Source organism: Acartia tonsa, chromosome 1, assembly GCF_053477335.1.
Source record: "Acartia tonsa isolate MP-2025a chromosome 1, ASM5347733v1, whole genome shotgun sequence".
NCBI lineage: Eukaryota > Metazoa > Arthropoda > Copepoda > Calanoida > Acartiidae > Acartia > Acartia tonsa.
This window is the reverse complement of record NC_137260.1, coordinates 58,461,349-58,482,403: the sequence shown is the minus strand read 5'-3', so window position 1 is coordinate 58,482,403 and position 21,055 is coordinate 58,461,349. Positions and strand designations below refer to the sequence as shown.

The 21,055-nt window shown below is 31.9% G+C and overlaps 1 protein-coding gene across 3 annotated transcripts in view; it reads right to left on the bottom strand.

The window, feature by feature from the left end:
- Positions 1-21,055, bottom strand: part of LOC145314106 (glutamate receptor 1-like) — a gene marked incomplete at its 3' end in the record, with an annotated part of 75,701 nt that overhangs the window by 38,007 nt on the left and 16,639 nt on the right. For all 3 annotated transcript variants that reach the window (XM_080154003.1, XM_080154079.1, XM_080153926.1), the window contains 6 exon segments: positions 8,859-8,948; positions 10,969-11,065; positions 12,984-13,051; positions 13,406-13,445; positions 13,954-14,009; positions 14,699-14,822. In XM_080154003.1, coding sequence (XP_080010129.1) covers positions 8,859-8,948; positions 10,969-11,065; positions 12,984-13,051; positions 13,406-13,445; positions 13,954-14,009; positions 14,699-14,822 — 475 coding nt within the window.

Here is a 21,055-nt window from a genome sequence, read left to right as displayed (position 1 = left end):
ATTTCAAACATGTTGTTTTTTTTACTTTTTTAACAACAAATTTTTATGTGATCTAATCATCCGATTGATCTGATTTTTGATATATTGATTCCTGGGACAACAAAGTATAATGTTATAGACGAAGCAAATCTATAATCAAGTCCTAAAAATGTAAGTATTTTCATAAACATTATCCTGTATCAAGCAGTTTTTCAACAAATTTACTCACAATTTTACTTTGACTCTTATATACATTTATATTCTGATTATTCAGTTCTGACACTATATAAGTGTTAATGTCCGTTTGTCATACCGTTTCAGTGCTTCGCTTTTATGGATGTTGTCATCCTTGTTTTCATAAAAAAAACTAGCCATTATTATCAAATCCTATTTCAATTTTTGTCAAATTCTGTTATTGCTTGCACAATATTTGTGCAACTTCACCTTTAAACACTTTAAATTTTAGAAATTAAATAAAACATTATCTAACAAGGATGACAATATCCAAAAATAAATAACAAACTAGACGATTGGGTAAATATTGACAGTAGCTGGACAAAGTGTCTAAAAAATCAGCCTTGTGACGTCATAAAAATGAGGGATTATCCATCCTTTCCCACTTCTCCTCTCATCTCCCTCATTTTTATGACCTAACATGGCTGATTATTCATGTCTAGCTTCATATTGATAGCGCTTTTAATGTAGAAGATACTGACTCTTATGCAGGTTCATGACAACATCCATAAAAGCGAAGCGCTGAAACGGTAGAACAAACGGACATTAACACTTGTATAGTGTCAGAACTGAATAATCAGATTATAAATGTATGACAAAAAATCAGATCAATCGGATAATTAGATCATATAAAAATTTGTTGTTAAAAAAGTTAAAAATTCAACATGTTTAAAATGGACGTACGGACATTTTGGTAATGATTATAGAGTTGCTACGCTTTCTAAATCGTACCTAACTACTACAGGAATCACCATGCAAAGTTTGAAATCGATAGGACAATTCTAACATGCCTAAATTAACGAAAAAAGCTATCCGTTACGGACGGACGGACGGACCAACCCTAATTATATTTAGAAAAGCTTCGCTTTTAAAAATTCGATGTGTAAATTATTAGACCTTAGGTCCACTAACATACCTTTTTAAAAATATTCTCCAAAGTGTTAAATAACTCTTCAGCTAAATTTAAAATTTGTAAGTCAATTGCCGAACAAGAACGAAAGGTACAGACGGACATACCCCCAAGAACAGAGTAGCCGCGCTCCTAAAAAGACAATGCAACACTTTGCCTACTTAAAAGACCATTCAATTGCCTTTATAAATTCCTGGAAATTTATCTGTTTTCAACTGTCAAATATTTGATGCATCCAAATTGTTGGTCCAATTCGGGGGCGTGATAAAGGATTTTGCAAGGTGTGTTGACACCTCCCCTCCCCTCCAATTTTTTTTCCAGATGTTATCCTATTATATAAAGTAGAAAGGTTTTTTTTTGTCTGATACTTAAGATCTCAATAACTAAGGAACTAATAAGATTCTCTATTTAGGCTATTTAATTTTCAGACTTAGATCTTGAGATGTATTTTTTGCCCTTTTGAATACAGAGCTCCTAGATACTAGGGGCGCAGCCGCTAGTATAGTAAAAAACTCTACAAAAGATCTTAGGTCTAGCACATAACAATGATATTTAAACCTTTCTTTGAATAAAATATATAAAACTTTCCTTGTTTCCTTAGCTACCCCTTAAGATCCTTTACAAATCTCTCAATTAGACTTACAACTGTATATCACCTTAATTTTAATCTAGTTAAGTAAATGAAAACAAATTTTAAGTGGGATTTCAGTTAAGCACACCCCCATTGCTAAATCCTGTGCACGCGCCTGGCCGAATATAAATTCTGAGTAAATATCCATTATGGAAGAAGAGAGTGGAGAAAAAGCAGGGATGCCTTGATAGGTCAATAGAAGATAATTCAATCTTCAATTCAATTTGTAAAGTATCACATTATATCTTTAGCATCTAAATGCTATATAGTCAAAAATTGAAAAAAATACCCTAAAACCACTCTGGGTCCTATGTGAAGCTTTCCTAAAATGGAGAACTCAACCGTTTCAGTTTTAATGGAAAGCTTAAGCTTACTACTTTATATAATAGGATGCACTTTTAAGGAAATATAGAATTTTAATTACACAGGATGCAATTAAAAATACACAATAAGTTTTAGGTTAGGCTTCCCCATTTTTTTTTTTATCTTGTATGCAGTCAGTCAATAGAATATCGAATGAATGTAAAACTATTGAAACCAATTTCCTGAAAAAACAAAGATAGAGTAAGCTGTATCTTTAGAATTTTCAGATTTGGACAGTTAATTTAGTTACTATTTATATTTCCCTGTGTTCCTGGAAGAACAAATAGTGCATTCTCTTTCTCTCTCTCTCTCTCTCTCTCTCTCTCTCTCTCTCTCTCTCTCTCTCTCTCTCTCTCTCTCTCTCTCTCTCTCTCTCTCTCTCTCTCTCTCTCTCTCTCTCTCTCTTTCTCTCTTTCTTTCTCTCTCTCTTCCTTGCTCTTCACAACTTGTTCTTTAGTTTGTCATACCAAAATTTTCAACTTAAAATTTAATCAAGCTACGTTTTAATTTATTTCATTGTTTGTGTCCAGGCACGTCCAAGGAGCCTGGATGGATGGGGAAGGATAAAGGAGTGTTAAACCACCCAATTTTTAAAAATAATTTATCCCACACGTAAAACCCTTGAAACTCCACATCCACATTAAGAAATTAAAAGCTTTGTCGTAATTTGTTCGGTCTGTTGGTCGGTGAAATATCAAGTTTTATGATAAAATTGAAGATTGTCATGGAAAAACAAAGATCTAAGAGAATTCTAAAAATTATCATAAAATATATAATTTAAGTCTAAATTTTCAAGTAATCTTTTTTTTGTTTTAATTTATCAACATGTAACATTGTATATTTTGCTAGGGTACTAAAGACAAATATATTATATATTCGACATAAGCCACTAAAATTGTATATTAAATCAAGACTCCAGAATTTATTTTTATTGTACAATTATTACAGTTAGGGAGTTGAATCCATTTTTATAGAAGCAGAAATATAATCTTTGATTATGGTTTGGACCCTCTAAAACTGTAATCTACCCTTCCACTTTCCCCTCTCTTGGTGAAGATATCTTCAACGCCGATACGATTTTTGAAATATAAGATTCCACTTTTGTCTCTCTTGTTGAAGATATCTTCACCAAGAGAGGCAAAAGTGGAATCTTAAATTTCAAAAATCGTATAGGCGTTGAAGATATCTTCACCAAGAGAGGGGAAAGTGGAATCTTACATTTTAAAAATCGTATCGGCGTTGAAGATATCTTCACCAAGAGAAGGGAAAGTAGAATCTTACATTTCAAAAATCGTAGCGGCGTTGAAGATATCTTCACCAAGAGAGGGGAAAGTGGAAGGGTAGATTATAGTTTTAGAGTGTCCAAACCATAATCATAGATTATATTTCTGCTTCTATAAAAATGGATTCAACTCCTTAACTGTATTACTTTATGATTATGCACTTTATTAATCATTAGAATGTTTACATTCTCTGTAAATATAAATGTAATATTCATGAGCTTTTTAGAATAGAATAACAATGTAAATTCTCTAGGTAATATAATTGTTATCTGTTACCAACTAAGTTATAATATACTAGTAGATGCGCCCCTACCATCTAGGGGCTCTGTATTCGAAGCGATATGGAAGGGCAAAAATAGCCTAAAACCATACACAGACTTACATATGAAAATAAAATAGCCTAAAATCATCTTAGGACCTATAAGAAGCTTAATTGTAAAGGGGAAACATATCTGTTCAGCGGTTAGCGAGATCCTTCGCTACAGAAAAAAAGCTTACTACTTTATACAATAGGATATCTACCTATATGTTTGTACAATATTAGTCATGTGGTTAATTATACGACTAATCGGGAAATCAAAAGTCGGGAAAATGCTAAAATGAAGTAATTTTCTGCGGCCCTAGAGGCCTTTAAGGAAAACAAGGAGAGTTATGATAATTTTAATTTTATATGATTTTCGTGATGCTAGTAATATAAAAAAAAATACATCTGCTATGTCTGGCTCGTGACAATTAAGTAAAAGCAAAGATAAGGCATTTGCCATAAAGCAGGCACAAAAGTTAGCATTCCTGGTAAATACTTCAAATCAAAGGCTGTGCAATGGTGGGCTAGCTTTATTAACTAACATGATATGGCTCCTACCACCCAAAATTTAAGTATGCCATTAAACAGAACCCTGTATTTACTTTATTTTGCAACAAATCTATGTTTAATTTTGTTTATACTTTTAGATTAATATTTTGCTTATTTTAATTTGACATTCTACAAGCAATAATGTTCGTTTCTCTTATTGATGTTAGAGCTTTGCTTTAGTGATTTTGTCATCCTTGTTTGAAAAATATTAAGTATAAAATTATTACTCAACTAACTTTGTACTGAGTAGAAATTTAAATGGTTTTGTTGTGCGGATATGTGCATTCAAAATGTCACCGCTATTATGGCAATACACAATATATTCTACTTACTTCGAAAATGATTAAAGTCCCTCAACAGATTATAACGTCATACGTTAGAATATCTAGTGAGAGGCCAGTATACACTGTAATTGACGAAAGCTAAAATATATGCTGGCCTCTCATTGATTATTTTGTCGTATGACGTCATAATCATCTTCGCTTACTTCATACATTTTACATGTTTTAAAATATCCTCCTTTTTTGTAAATTATTTATGGATCGCCAGCCGCGCGTAAGCCGCGTGTAAGCCTCAGTGAAATCGTCATTTTATCTCTATAAAATTCAGCTGGATGTATAAAAATGCTCTTTAGCAGACAATCCTTCTTTCTGAAATTTCTTTTTCTGCTCACAAGCAGGTTTAAAACTGAGGCTTATGCGCGGCTGAGGCGCGGCTGCCGAACCCTGAATTATTTACAACCAACTACCAACTAAATATATATAATAAGCCAGGTAGGGATGGGACATTGGACTGTTTATTACACTAGTCCCCAAAGTTTTATAGTAACGTTTTTTTTATTCGAAGGCGTAACAACTTTGGGAAATTTTATTGAATTTTGATCATAGGCGTACAAGGCCGGGGGGGGGTAATGGGGCGATTACCCCCCCCAAAATTCTTTTCTTTTTACCCCCCCCCCATTCAAAATTTACCCCTACCCTGGGGGTGCCGTAGGCACCCCCAACCATTTAGGAGGGGGTATTTACCCCCCCAAACAATTTTGGGGGGGTAAATACCCCCCCTAAAATAAAAAATCTTTAATAAAAAAAAATTTTGCGCGCTTCGCGCGCATTTTTAATACTATATATTTAATAAAATTTAAATTACCCCCCCCAAAAAATTTTACCCCGGGGGTAAATTTTGGGGGGGGTAAACTAAATTTACCCCTGCCAACAGATTTCAGGGGGGGTAATTACCCCCCCCCAAGCAAATATTACCCCCGGGGTAAAAATTTTTTTGGGGGGGAAAAATTTGCAACGCGCGCTTCGCGCGCCATTTTACCCCCCCCCCCCCAAACACGAATTACCCCCCCCCCTAAAAAATTTTTACCCCCCCCAAAATAAAAAGCTTGGACGCCCCTGATTTTGATTGGTTGGTTTATAAAGATGGGTATTCAAACGTTTCAACCGCTTATTGTAATCTACAGAATGGGTAATTTTTGTATCATCATTGGGAATAACATCAATGTATCGGTCATTGCCTTACCTCTTTTTTCCATGTAATAAGCACAAAAAATATTTTTAAATTTTTTAACACTTTATCATCACTTGATTTGTTAAAAGTAAAGGCATACATTACTAATATGATAAAAAGCTTTGCCCTTTCAAGTTTTTCTCAATATTTATGACCAATTTTATAAAAATTTCAGTAATTCTTTGTATTTTATACTTGAATTGAAAGAATTTTGTTTAAAGAATAACGAGTAGAAATTTGAAATTCTGACTTAAGCATACAGTAAGAAATAACTTAAATCATTAGGTTTTTACGAATAAGATATTGAAATTTATTGTATAATAAAATTTTACTGGTAATATCAATGATATTCAAATTTCTTTGCATTGAATGACACTCTCATCAAATTTTGAAATAAAATTTTTACAAGCGTTTGAAATTATTATTATCCCATTCCCAAGTTTATTTGCAGTGCAATTTCAAACACACATAAAAGACAGACACACATATTAAGGGTTTAAATTTGTTTGAAATTTTATTAATTTTGGATTCTATGTATGTATATCCTTGAGATTAAACAATTAATGGGTAAAAACTTCACATGTACTCAAAATACAAAAATCAATTAAAATCCAGGGATCTAAGGAATAGACAATAGTTGATAAATTTTTGTACAACCCCAATGATGATACACAAAATTACCCATCTGTAGCGTAAAATTAGTGGTTGAAACTTTTGAACACTCAACTTAATAAACCAACCAATCAAAACTCACTAAAGTCCCCTTAGTTGTTAAGCCAACGAATAAAAAAACGTTCTTATAAAACTTTGGGAACTAGTGTTATAAACAGCCAATTGTCTCCTCTCTCTCTGATTAAAATCGCAGTACATCCGTCCGTATTAAATTTAACTACACACACTCGCAATGCCCAATTTATGTTTGCATCTTGCTTTTCTGCAGTCACACAGGGAGAGGCCAATAGAAGTTAAATTAATCTTTCCATTGAATCCCCCCTTAAGTTCAAGACAGTGTCGTGCGGTAGTATGGAGTAGGATTTACTCCCCTTTACTTTAAAGCCTACCTTTTCCCTTTTTCACCCATAATAGGTTTACCTCAATCCCCAGCCCTAATGAATCGCTGTGCATGCCACTCTGGTTCAAAATTTCATGGATGTAAATATATGGGACTCTAAACGTTCATAATCTCAAACATTTAATCAAAACACTTATATGATATTAAATTAATAAGCTAACAATCCTTATATAAAAGTAACAGGATATCTATCTGTCTAAAGTTTAGGATCTCGCTAACTGCTGAACCGATATGGTTTTCTATAACAGTGAAGCTTTTTTTGGTTCAGGAAATATATGTAACTATTTTGGAGAAGAGTACCTTCTCCTTTCTAAGAGAAATCATACAAGGAAAAAATAACAAACACCTCAAAAAAGTTTTAAAACTTTTAAAGATTTCTTTTAAAACTAAAATTTAAAGTGTAGGATCGATTATCCCCTTGGTAAAAACGCCATAAGTGTTTTAAAATATCTAATAATTCATATGAGGCATCTGCATATCCCTTTACCCAATGTTGCCTGTATCTAGTTTCATGCGTTGCTACCCTATTCTCATCTTCTCTTATGAATATTATTCAAGTTGGCAATGTTGCCTACTTGTCAAATTATACAGCGCATACAGTTGCCAATTCTCTTCTACCTTAATCCATCATCATTTCTCTTCACTCTCTGTCTCTCTGTCTCTTCCTCTCTCTCTATCTCTCTCTCTCTCTCGCTCTCTCTATCTCTCTCTCTCTCTCGCTCTCTCTTTCTCTCTTCCATTTTCTTTTTACTCACTTTAACCAAATATGAAAAAAGTATTGGACTTTACAATTTAACATAACTCATACCAATGACGTCCAAGCTTTTTGATTATTTTTTTTTTTGGGGGGGGGGGAGTTAAAAATCTGGATAGTGGAGGGGGGGGGGGCTTAAATTAGTTAAGGGGGTAGATAATTACTCTACCCAACTTATTTTTTTAGGGGGGGAATCCCCAAAAAAAACACAGTTTTGGTAAGAAATGCCCCCAATTTACCTGTTATTTAAATTAAAAATAATAGCATTAAAGCATGGCGCGAAGCGTCAAAAAGATTTGGGGGAGGGGTAATATTACCCCTCCCCTATGTCCTAGACTCATACCATTTCAAAAATATCATACCATTTGTACACCCAAGTTTCGATGTGTATTTATTTATTTGATAAATATAAATTTTTATTTTTATGCTTAATTATGGGAATATAATGAATTTGGTTCCCACACACATGCATATAAGCCTGGATGGATAATTCAGTTGGTGAATGCTTTGGTCGTGACGTCATAAAAATGACAGAGATGAGAGGAGAAGTGGGAAAGAAAACCCTAAAAAAGAGATGGATAAATAATAACTTCTCATAGGTACCGGGAAGGTTTATAACTACTTTCTTGGGGGGTGGGACACCCTAAGCCCCCCCAAAAAATGAAAAATGCCCCCCCCCCCCCAATATAAAATAAAAATTCCACCCCCCAAAAACTTTTTTTTTACTTTTTCTTTTGAAATCTACAATGAGAAGATGGGTTATTAAATTCGACTCCCCCCTCCTCAAGTGCCCCTATAGGCCTCTATAGGGGGAGAAGCCGCTAGTTGATAATAAATTGCTATCTAAGACAATTGTCAGAACAAATTTTACTAAAAATCCAACAACGTTAGTTTAATCACTAAAATAACAATAAATTGTAACAAAGAACAATTATGAACATTTTTATTAATATCTTCTTTTGTTCTTACATTCATGCAGGGGCTGTTATTCAGCCAATAAATTCCATTTAAAAGTGTCCAAAATTCAATATTTTGTTGGAGTAGAGTAGACATAAAACTTGTTTTTGATTTAGCTGAAGGGAAGTGGATAAGAAGAAGGGAAGAGGCTTGCGGAGAAATTTTCACTTGGAACTGTTTGTCAGAATCACATTCCCTCTTCCCTGCATTCATGCAACGTGAAGGAAGAAAAGCATTGTAGAACACTTTGTGTATTATAATATATAAGTTGGAAAGAATTTTAATGTTAGAGGTAGATTAAATTAATTACCTAGTACAATTGTCTGAACATGTTTAACAATAATCTCTTGAGCTACAGCCGTCTCGCAGTCCAGTATGATTTGCTTGATGGATTCACGATCTGGAAAAACAATAATGGTTATAATAACCTTTAGTAGCGCAGAAACAACTCAAGCTAATTAAATTTTTATAATTATTTAACAGAAAGGCTCGGCATAGATTATAAGCTTGATAAGTAAGTGTAGGTATACTCCCACAAAACAGGGGCGGATTCTTAAAAAGCTTTTTGGCTCAATGCCTTACTAAAATTAGTAAGGCTCGCTAAATAAATTGTGAAAAATCCTCCGAAGTTGCATTAAAAATCTACAAAAAATATAAAAAATCATAAAATGGGTTTAATTTTTGTAGTTTTTGATGCGATTTTGAAGGATTTTTCACAATTTTTTTTAGCGAGCCTCACTATTTTTAGTGGGACAGTGAGCCAAAAAGTTTTTTAAAGAATCTACCACACTATTCAAAAAACTTTACCAGGACCTCCTATAAGAAGCTTTACTGTAAGGGCGAACCATATCAGTTCACCGATTAAAGAGATCCTTAAAAAAAGACAAGCATGTAGATTTAAACAACCTGTTACTTTTATATCAGGATGGACAAACAAACTTACAAACTTATAGATCATGATCTTCACTATTGTCAAAGTTTGGCAACATTTATTAACAAATGTAACATAAACATTTGATTAATTTGTCAGATGCATAATCTATTATAATAAATGTAATAAAGCGCATCTAATCAAATAACAAAATGGAAGTATAAAATACGTCATGAAAAATTAGAAGAAACAAGAAAAAAAAGTAATAAACTCCCAAAAATTTAAAAATAACTGATTTAATTAGAAATAAAGACTTTATTCTTATTTTAGCTACAGTAATGAAGGTTTAACTTAGATTACCAGGCGAGTATAAGACAAAAAAAAACTACTCAACATTTGAGCCATTTACAATGTAGAGTAAATTTTTAACACAATCCCTGTGAACATTATTATTAACTATACTACTCTATATATAAGATCTGTCCATCCGTTAGCTATACATTTCCACACTGCCATCTTTAAAAGCGAAGCTTTTCTATAATTAGGGTCGGTCCATCCGTACGTCCGTCCGTAACGGATAGCTTTTTTCGTTAATTTAGGCATGTTAGAATTGTCCTATCGATTTCAAACTTTACATGGTGATTCCTGTAATAGTTAGGTAAGATTTAGAAAGCATAGCAACTCTATAATCATTACCAGAATGTCCGTACGTCCATTTTAAACCTGTTGATTTTTTTTTACTTTTTTAACAACAAATTTTTTTGTGATCTAATAATCCAATTGATCTGATTTTTGGTATACTGATTTTTGGGACAACAAAGTACAATATTGTAATCGAAGCAACTTTATAATCAAGTCCTAAAAATGTAAGTATGTCCATAAACATTGATCTGTATCAATCAGTTTTTCAACAATTTTACTTACAATTTTGATTCGACTCTTTTACATTTATATTCTGATTATTCAGTTCTGACACTATACAAGTTTTAATGTCCGTTTGTCCTACCGTTTCAGTGCTTCGGATGTTATCATGGATGTTGTCATCCTTATTTTCTCAAATCTACATAGACCAAAGAAAACGAACACTCGCCAACAGAAGATTAAACTATATCATTAATATTATTTCCGAATAACAGATTAATTTTCTATTATTTTATTCTGTATAAAATTTACTTTTTTGTCATTTTTTTGCTTCGCTTTCTATGGATATAATCATTCTTACTTTATTATTATATATATTTTCACTATAGGCAGCGCCCTTAACATTCAGGGTCTCAGTATTCTTAAAAGGAAGGGGAGATAAATAGCCTAAAACCCTTCCAAAGACTTAAATCTAGCCATCTTGGGGCCTATATAAATCTTCACTTAAATCGAGAACTCGATTTAGTAGTTCTCGAAATCTTAAGCTACAGTAAAAAAAACTTACTGCTTTATATAATAGGATAAATTTTCACTTAAATCGAGAACTCGATTTAGTAGTTCTCGAAATCTGAAGCTACAGTTAAAAAAAACTTACTGCTTTATATAATAGGATAACTGTATAACCTACCTCTATATTCAAGTTCCTTGACGAATGAGATGGCATCGTTGGCTGAGTAAATCTTCTTAGCAGTTGTTATGTGGAAAGTAGGAGATCCAAAGCCATTCTGCAACATTGGAATTAAAGTTTGAAAATTTGAAATGCATTGCTTTTATATAATTGTTTCATTTCGTCCATCATGTGTCATGTGTAACGTTGTAAAAATAGTCAAAATCTATCTCTTTTTTAGGGGTTTCCACTTCTCCTCTCATTTTTTTGACGTATTTTTATTACGTCACACATGACACTTTCTGTATTTCCATTAAAGCAAATAGACGATTTCTTTCAGCAGGAGGGGGGGGGGGTGTTGTGCTAAACTCTCCCAAAATAGATCTAAAAAATACTCTGCAAACTACAAGAAGCTTCATTGTAAGGGAAAACCTTATAGGTTCAGCGGTAATTGAAATCTATTGGTGCATACATCCAACAGACAAACAGCCAAACCTCTTTAGTTTATAGATTTTGATTCTCATCCTTTCATAGATTAAAACCAGGAAGGATATTTTAATTTTTCAATCATTGAAAAAGGGAAAAATAAAAAAAAAGAGAATTCTAAAATTTAAATAACTAGAACAAGGTTCGCAAAGTGGCAAAATAAGTAAAAAGTTAACACGTGTTTTAGATTTTGTTTTTGAAAACTTAAAGTTTTATATATTTACTGTGCTAGCATTAGTATTTCTTAGAATTTTCTTCAAACATTTTGTAGTAACGCAGCTACTTTATAAGTATGATATTTCTAATGTGTCTCTTTTGCTGTTACTTCTGAGGAAGTTTAAGTTGTTTATTGTTGGATTTTAAAATTTAAATTTTTACTTATTTCAACAATCTTTTTTTATTTTACCGTTAGTTATTGCTACCAATTTATCATAATTTTACTTTTATCAGATTAATACAGTATGACTATTTTAATGAGAACTTTTTTAAAAGCAATTTTACCACACTTATAGTTATCAGAATTTAATAATTAATGGCTCATTTTATTCGCTTTTTAAGACAGTTATTAGAACAACAACAAAAATATTTCGGTTTTTATTTAAAAAGTACAGTAAAATTTAAAATTCAATAATTGTCAACATCTACAAATGGTTTTAGTGTTTTTTTCTTATGCTCAAATCTTTTACACTTTGCAAGAATGGCTGTAAAACGCTTCAAAGTTGAGATATAGAGTTATAAAATAATACAGAAACTAATGGGGACATGTTTTTTTTAAATTTTGATAACTATAAGTGGGGTAAAATTGCTTTCAAAAAAGTTCTCATAAAAAAACATACTGTATATTGAGATTTTCGTTAATTTATTCTACCAAACATCATTACCATAACATAAAAACATTACTGCATGTATCGAAAACATGCAAATCTTTGATAAACATAACAAAACATGTTATTTAATGTATATAATGGGATCATTAACATAAATATGTGGTGTGTGTGTGTGTGTGCCCAGTGTGTGTGTGTGTTTGTGTATGTGTGTGTGTGTGCCCAGTGTGTGTGTGTTTGTGTGTGTAGGTGTGTGTGAGTGTATGCCCATCAATAGAGCCACAAAAAAAACTTTTTAGTGTATTCAAACAATCTTTTCATTGCATTTGTATTTTTGTAAGTGTTCAATTTTCTCTGTACTGCATTAATTACCAGCGGCTACGACCCCTAGAAGCCTCTAGGGGTTATTTAGGAGGGGGTAGTTGAATCTTAAGACCAATTTATTTAAATTTATACTTTCAAAAAAATTGTTTAAAAGTAAAAATAAGAAATTTAGGGAGGGTGGGTAATTTTTTCTTAGGGCGATTTCTCCCGGGAAGGTGGTGGTACCCTCCCCCTAAATATTTATAAACCTTCCCGGGAACTATGTGCAGCTACCCTTTAAGAAGAACCTGATAGTTTCAGTGGTTAGCGAGATCCTTCAGTACAGACAAACAGAAAGATAAACAAACAGACATCCTGTTACTTTATTATAAGGTTGGATATAAGCTGCGTGTTTTTACTAACCTTTGGTACGGAGTCATACAGTTTTTGTAATCTGTTCAGCCCTTCCGTTGACTGGTAGATGTAGATTACTAAAATAATTTCAACATTAAAAATGGTTACCAAAAAAATAATATCTAGTTATTAGTACTAAGTATTCAAGTAAAAATATATTGAAACCTCAAATAATTCTAGGCATTGAAGAGTGTCATAAATATCTAAATATCATAAATAATCTACTGACTTGCAGGCAAACAAATAATATGAGTAGCTACGCTACAAAAATTTTTCCAGATTTCTATGAAAATAAAAATGTTATATTACAACCAGTTTTTTAACCTATGCCTTCAGAATCTCTGGGCTAACAAAACTGGTTTAATCACATAATTGTACATTTCTATATCCGCGGAAAGCTCTTTATAATACAATTCGATAAATAGCTATACCTGAGGTCCATCCATAGTCTACAATCAGATCGACAATCGCCTTTAAAAGGATAATTTGTGTTAGTTTGACTTTTGCAACACATTCGATATTATTCACAGAATAAGAAGCCGCTTATAGTGTCTAACAAAAAATGACGCCATACAATACAAATGACCAATGATAGGCCATTATACATTTTACCCTTAGTCGATTACAATGTATACTGGCCTATCATTGGTCATTTGTATTGGTCATTTTTTATGAGACAATATTAGATGCTTCACAAAATAATAAAATTATTGGACAACAGACAATAAATTAATTCTTATTTGTAAAATTTGGATTTGTTTTGCTTAGTTGTTAATTTTGTAATATTAGAGTATGGATAGGGGTTAAAATGAATTTAATGTTGAATCCCAATCTCATTTACTGTGGAAATTTTAGATTTTAAAATTAAATTTAGTTTAATTTTTATGCGTGTTCATTATCATATACAATATTACAATAATTCAAAGAATTTTTAAAGTTTAAATTGGCAGAAAAGTTGAAAGCTTTGAAACTTTATTACCTGGTGATATTCTGGTTTCATCTGGATTCCAAAGACAACTCCATTATCTTCATCTCCTAGTTCAACAAAAAAAAGATATATTTAGCCGTTTTTATTTTTTACATAAATCTAAAAAATCAGCAACGTGACGTCATAAAAATAAGGGAGATGAGGGGAGAAGATTGAAAGAAAACCCCTAAAAAAGAGATGGAAAATCCCTAATTGTAAAGTTACTTTTTTACAGATTAGTATAAATACAAAAGATAAAAAAGTAATAATTTGTAGTAGAAGAATGATTTAAGAAGAATATTAATCATTTAATCAAGGTAGTGATGAAGCCCAAGCTGTACCACTTTTGATTCCTGTGACGTCATAAAAATGAGGGAGATGAGAGGAGAAATGGGAAAAAAACCTAAAAAGAGATGGAGAAGCCCTCATTTTTATTACGTCACGGTAATCAAAAGTGGTACAGATTGGGATTCGTCAAGATGGTTCGTTCTCGTAGTAAGTTTTGTTTATTTGGAAATAGTTTTATATCTTCATAAAAGAGACACAGATAATTGACCTACTAGGAGCTGAATAATTTTTTATTAAATGCAATAATAAATAGAAATTAATTTAACTTTAAAAGAATTTTTTTTACTTAAGCATGATATTAAGACATAGCATTTGAATTATTAATTTTAGCATCTAGGATAGGTTATCAAAAGATTTCGTGTTCTTTGCATATGAACCCTGCTAAATTTTTAAAGAAATTTATCCATACCTGGAACTTTTTCTGGATACCAGGGTGTCACAAACGGCATTTCAAACGCATTTGAGAATGAATGTAGGGTGTCAAACGACTCTGGATCTACGGAACCCATCAGAGAATAAACTCCTCGGTCAAACTAAAATAAAAATATTCATGTCAAAAATTTTATGATATTTTCACGTATTCATTTGAAACCGATTAATATCCAGTGGATTAGAACCTGTTCTCATCCATACGAAAAAGCTATGTCTAGCATCGTATTATATCCAGTTTTCTACGAATATAAAAATGTACAATCATAAGATTAAAATACGTTTTTAGGCCGTGCCTTCGGCATCTCGGAGTTAAAAATAAACTTATTTTATGTCTCAAAAATCAGTCATGTGACGTCATAAAAATGAGGGAGATGAGAGGAGAAGTGGGAAAGAAAACCCCTAAAAAGGAAGATGATTAAAGTCCCTCAACAGATTATGACGTCATACGATAAAACAACCAAAGAGAGGCCAGCATAAATTTTACCATTGGTCAATTACAGTGTATACTGGCCTCTCATTGGCTATTCTATCATATGACGTCGTAATCTGTTGAGGGACTTCAATCATCTTCCTAAAAAAGAGATGGATAATCCCCCATTTTTATGACGTCAGGTGGCTGATTTATTTATTTATGATATCCAACTAGAAAAATTTTATCATTGTTTAAAACAATAAATTGGTATAGAATTATTTTCTTGATTGTCTGAAACTAAAGCTGTAAAAAAAAACATTATTAATGCACGAGCTATTCTTTTAGATTGAATTATTATGATTCCCCCATTTCTTAATCATAAAGTAATGAATATTTAATATATAAACAGAGGGGGTATGTAAAATCCATGGAATCGCCTTGTGGATCATCTTAATAACCCCCCCCCCCTCCCACCCCACACACATACATTATAATATTTTTAAAAGCAAAGCTTTCCTATAATTAGGGTCGGTCCGTCCATCCTTTACGGATAGCTTTTTTCTCTAATTGAGGCATGTTAGAATTTTCCTATCGATTTTAAACTTTGCATGGTGATACCTGTAGTAGTTAGGTACGATTTAGAAAGCGTAGTAACTCTATAACATGTGATTTAATCTTTATGTGATTATATATCCGATTCATCTGATTTTTGGTATATTGATTCCTGGGACAACGAAGTACAATATTATCAAGTCCTAAAAATGTATGTTCTGTATCAAGCAGTTTTTTAACAAATATACTTACAATTTTGCTTCGACTCTTATACAGTTATATTCTAAATATTAATTTCTTACACTATACAAGTGTTAGTGTCCATTTGTCCTACAGTTTTAGTGCTTCGCTTTTATGGATGTTGTCATCCTTGTTTAATAGTTAGTAACCTAACTTTTGTTCCTGCGGGATAAATACAAAGCAGAGATGACTGATCTTACTCCACTTAACCTAACCATAAAAATGATAACAAATGCATTGATTTTAAAAATAAGGGAAGGGGGTCAGAGTTGACTCTAAGGAAATTGCCGCTACATAATATTTTAGCTCGGATTCAGTAAATGGAATAAATTAGCAGGATAGCTCTAGATAAACACTTGTTATAATCAAAAATAACAACAAATTATCAAGTGCTTAAGATTTTAACAAATATTTCATTTAATATCTATATATGATTTGAAATATCCTTTTGTCCATATGAACTTTTTTTTAAATATAGAAATAATTACGGCTGCTTACAAATAAATGTCTTTTTTTGTGATGATTCTCGTGTCTTTGCTCATTTAGGTTGTGTTATGGGAAGCCCCACAGGATTAGAGTCCCTCGCGCCGAGATTAGGCATAGGAAAATAGTACCCTTATTTCCTCTTTATTTTTTTATAAGAAGATGGTATTAGTGCTCGAAAGGTAGAGAAAGCAAACTCTTATTTCAATAAAAACTATTAAACATTTAATATTCGACTAGCAAAATACGATATTTCAACCTTTTTTTTTATAAACTTGCAGAAAAAGTTATAAATATTTTTCTCGTATTCATTCGAATCCGGTGGATAGGAACCGGTTCTCATCCATACGAAAAAACTATGTCTAGCATCGTATTATATCCAGCTTTCTACGAATATAGAAATGTACGTCACCTCGGGGCTAAAAAAACTAGTTTTAATCTCATAATTGTACATTCTATATCCGCGGAAAGCCGTTTATAATACGATGCGAGAAATAACTATTCTAGATGTATCATATATGGAAAATAACAATAAAGTAAAATAAACAAATTTAAAATGGGTCAATTGCAAGATTTTCAATATTTTACAATTCATATCATAAATTCTCAAATTTCATTGAATGCAATATGAAAATAGCTTACACAATGTGTATTACAATTTTAGTATATCCCCATGTTGGAAGAGTCATTGCCAGTCCACCATCCAGATATACAGATATCATATCTTGCAATAGGTATTCTGTTCTTACACACTTACACATATATTTACACAGACAAACACACATAAACACACATGTTTGTAAAAGCGAAGCTTTTATAAAATTAGGGTCGGTCCGTACGTCTGTCCGTCCGTCCGTGACCGATAGCTTTTTTCGTTAATTTAGGCACGTTAGAATTTTCTGTCGATATTATCAGAATGATCTGATTTTTGGTATATTGATTCCTGGGACAACAAAGTACAATATTATAAGCGAAGCAACTCTGTAATCAAGTCCTAAAAATATAAGTATGCCCTGCCCATTAACATTATCTTGTATCAAGCAGTTTTTCAACAAATCTACTTACAACTTTGCTTTGACTCTTATATATTTATATTCTGATCATTCAGTTCTGACACTATACAAGTGTTAATGTTCGATTGTCCTACCGTTACAGTGCTTCGCTTTTATAGATGTTGTCATCCTTGTTTTTATAATATTAACCAACAAACGTTGAGTCAAACATATCCTTAGTAGCTAAGGGTTAACTAAATATTTGTCATCAAATTTCTATTTTAGTAAGTAAAAAACTCTATTGTTAAATAGTAAGAGAAAAATCATCAACAACAAAAATGAAAAAACATCTTTAAAAATAACTTTTTGCTTGATTCTTATGTATAACGTTTAAGGTATACATATAAGTGAATAAAGCATGTTTTACAAGTTTCTCTTTCTCTCTACCTTCTCTTTCTGTGTATGTTAAAGGGATTAGGACAAAAATACGAAAGAATGTCTTTCTTGACTTCTATAGACAAACAATAGCCGCACAGACAATTTTACAATAGTAAAATCATCTAAATTATTAAATTTCCAGACAATAAGGATTTTACATGATATTTCTGCAGTCTTACATTATCTATTGGGTCTTTATGTAGACTGTTTCCTATTGTTAGGCCTCAAAGTTATTAAAAAAAAGGGAATGGGACAATGTGTCTCAAAATTCAGCCATGTGACGTCATAAAATTGAGGGATTATCCATCTCTTTTTTAGGGGTTTTCTTTCCCACTTCTCCCCTGATTTCTCATTTTTATGACGGCACATGGCTAATTTTTTAAAAACACTTTGTAAAACTTCCCTTTGTGCTCTTGACTTGATACTGTTAAAGAGTTTTGTGTGTGTGCAGTTTTCTTTGCTTGCATTTGATTTGTTAAGAGTGCAGGCTATGTAAATTGAAAATGCAGTCTTTAGCCTGGCCTAACACCCAAGCAGCCTGAAAGCTAACATAGGTTACTTCATCTAATAGTTAGCAGTAGCCAAGCTAATCTATAAATTGAAATGTTTGTATGTCTGACAGTTGAGTTTAGATCATTGAAATGAGGTTTTCTACAACGTTATTAAGATAGATGCTTGAGTTTGAAATGAAGATTAAAAATATTTTCTTGACTGATTTAAAAATAGATGAATATTTTAAATAAACTGATCAAGCTACATTTGCTTGATTCACTTCACTAACAGATGCAATTGATAATGAAGATTTTTCTTTTAAATATATTTCGTTGTGAAGCAGCAGTAAATAAATTTTTTTTAAATGTTATGTTTGAGAGTTAGATTTATAACTGTTTTTTTTGTTTTAGAAACAGTTTGGTTACCTATAACCGTCATGCAATTTTAGAAAATTGTTTCATTTTATAAGTTTTGCTGGTGATGGATGTTGTCATTCTTGATTTATCTTATTTCCATACCTCTTTTCACTTTCTATTTGATCTTATTTACAATTTATTTCCTCTCTTCCTTTACATAATATCCAGGGCAGATCTACAGCAAATTTGGGATTTTCATGGCATTTGCGACCCTTCACGCCCTATGGTTTAGCGGGACAAAGTGTCTCAAAAATCACCCATATGACGTCATAAAAATTAGGGTAATTAGAGGAGAAGTGATGGATAATCATTCATGTTTATGACGTCACATGGCTGATTTTTGAGACACTTTGTCCCGCTACCTCATGGTTTAAAAAAAGAAATGTTAAAAACTCTCTAAACCACACTGAAATTTATCCCGCACACTCTTAACTATTGCAGCCATAAGTATGTAGAAAGAAAAAAACATGTAATTTGGTGTCTACTACTCTCTCCCCGTCAAGGTTTTACATCCTATGACAAATATCTGTGAACGCCACTGATTGTAGCAATATAGAATATATCCTAACATTCAACTTTTCTGTCAGGCTAAATGTTTATTTTTCTTATTTTTGATAAATCTGTTGCAGTAATTGTTATCCATAGAAGAATTAGTTCAACATCCAAACGAAAATGCAATTTCTCAGTGGTGGAAGACTTAAGCAAGATCTGAAAGTGCCTTGTCTGTCCTATGCAGCAATTAAAATCACATAATCACCAACTAAGATAAGTTTACATATCTGGAAGAACTTATTAGAAAAAAAGACACATCTACTTAGAAAAAAGATGTAGCTAAATAACTATATTTTTTTCTAACAAAATCTTGATTCTATTTTAAAATACTTGTCCAAAAATTGTTTTTATAGTTCAAATGAAAATAAATATCTAAATTATTTTTTTTTCTAACAAAATCTTGATTCTATATTAAAATACTTATCCAGAAATTTTTTTTATTTACTAAGTATATTTGCAATAACTTTTATTTAATAGATTCTTCCAATTTTTAACATTTACAAAACAGCCTGCTTTATTGCTTCAAGATCCATGTCAGATCTATATAGGAAATAAATGTCTATATATGAGCTCAAGTTTTCCAAGGAATAAATGTTTAAAACTCATAGTGCTCCAATAATCCATAATAAACTCCCATTGACCAGAACGTTATGACCCATTATTTTACTGCTTGAAGAATAAATCCTTTTTTTATTTTATGTTGCTATTTGAATTATATTAAAGTATTAAATTTATAACCATAAAACAGAAAATTTAAATTTATAATATAGTAAATAAAAGAAAACTTAGTTTTTAAATAATTTGATGCTAGCGATATGTGCGTAATGTGGTCAGATATTGAACTAAAATTTAACAGTTAACAAAACATTTTAACCCTTTCAGGACGATGATTTGAAATAAAAAATATTAGGATCCTAAAATATTTTAAAGAAAGAGGAAATACTTTAATACTTTAAACAGGGATAGGACAATGGAAGAAAAAGATTAATATTCAATCTAGCTAATAGCGGAATAATTTTAGAACGCCACCTCTAGTAGTTATATATAAAACGGTTCCAGGATAAACGCAGGAGTGCCAAACGTCAGAGTGGACAAACGAAGGAGTGTTAAAATAATAATTTTGTTATGTATTTATATACAGATTAGGTTAGGTTAAGATAAGCCCGCAGGGATAGGGCATTTAAAAAACCTATAAGATGGTCTCAAATAGGTTAGGTTAGGTTAAGTGTCCACTCCGACGTTTGGGACTCCTGACTTTGTCCTAGGACCTATAAAACTAATTATAGAATACCTTTTCTATATACTTCAAGTTTATAGGCAACACCAATAGAATTTTCCAATATAATAGAGAGAGAGGGGACAATGCTGTTTGTTACACTAGTCCCAAAAGTTTTATAACAACGTTTTCTTATTCGTTGGCTTATCAACTTTGGGATGAATTTTGATTAGTTTGTCATCAAATTGAGTGTCCAAACGTTTTGACCACTAATTGTGTACCACAGAAGTGGTAATTTTGTGTATCAACATTGGGGCTTTACTTCAATTTATCAGCCAATGTCTTATCCCTTTAGATCCCTGATAATTTTCTCATTCACTTACATTACATTATGGCCATCTTTATCTACTACACATAAATCTCGTTATATCTATCTAACCCTTTTCTTAATCTTTAGTAGTAATATTTGTATTAGAGGGCCCACGGATTGAGCCGTGTTAAGGTTTTAACAATAGACCAAATGGGCAAATAAAAAAAAATG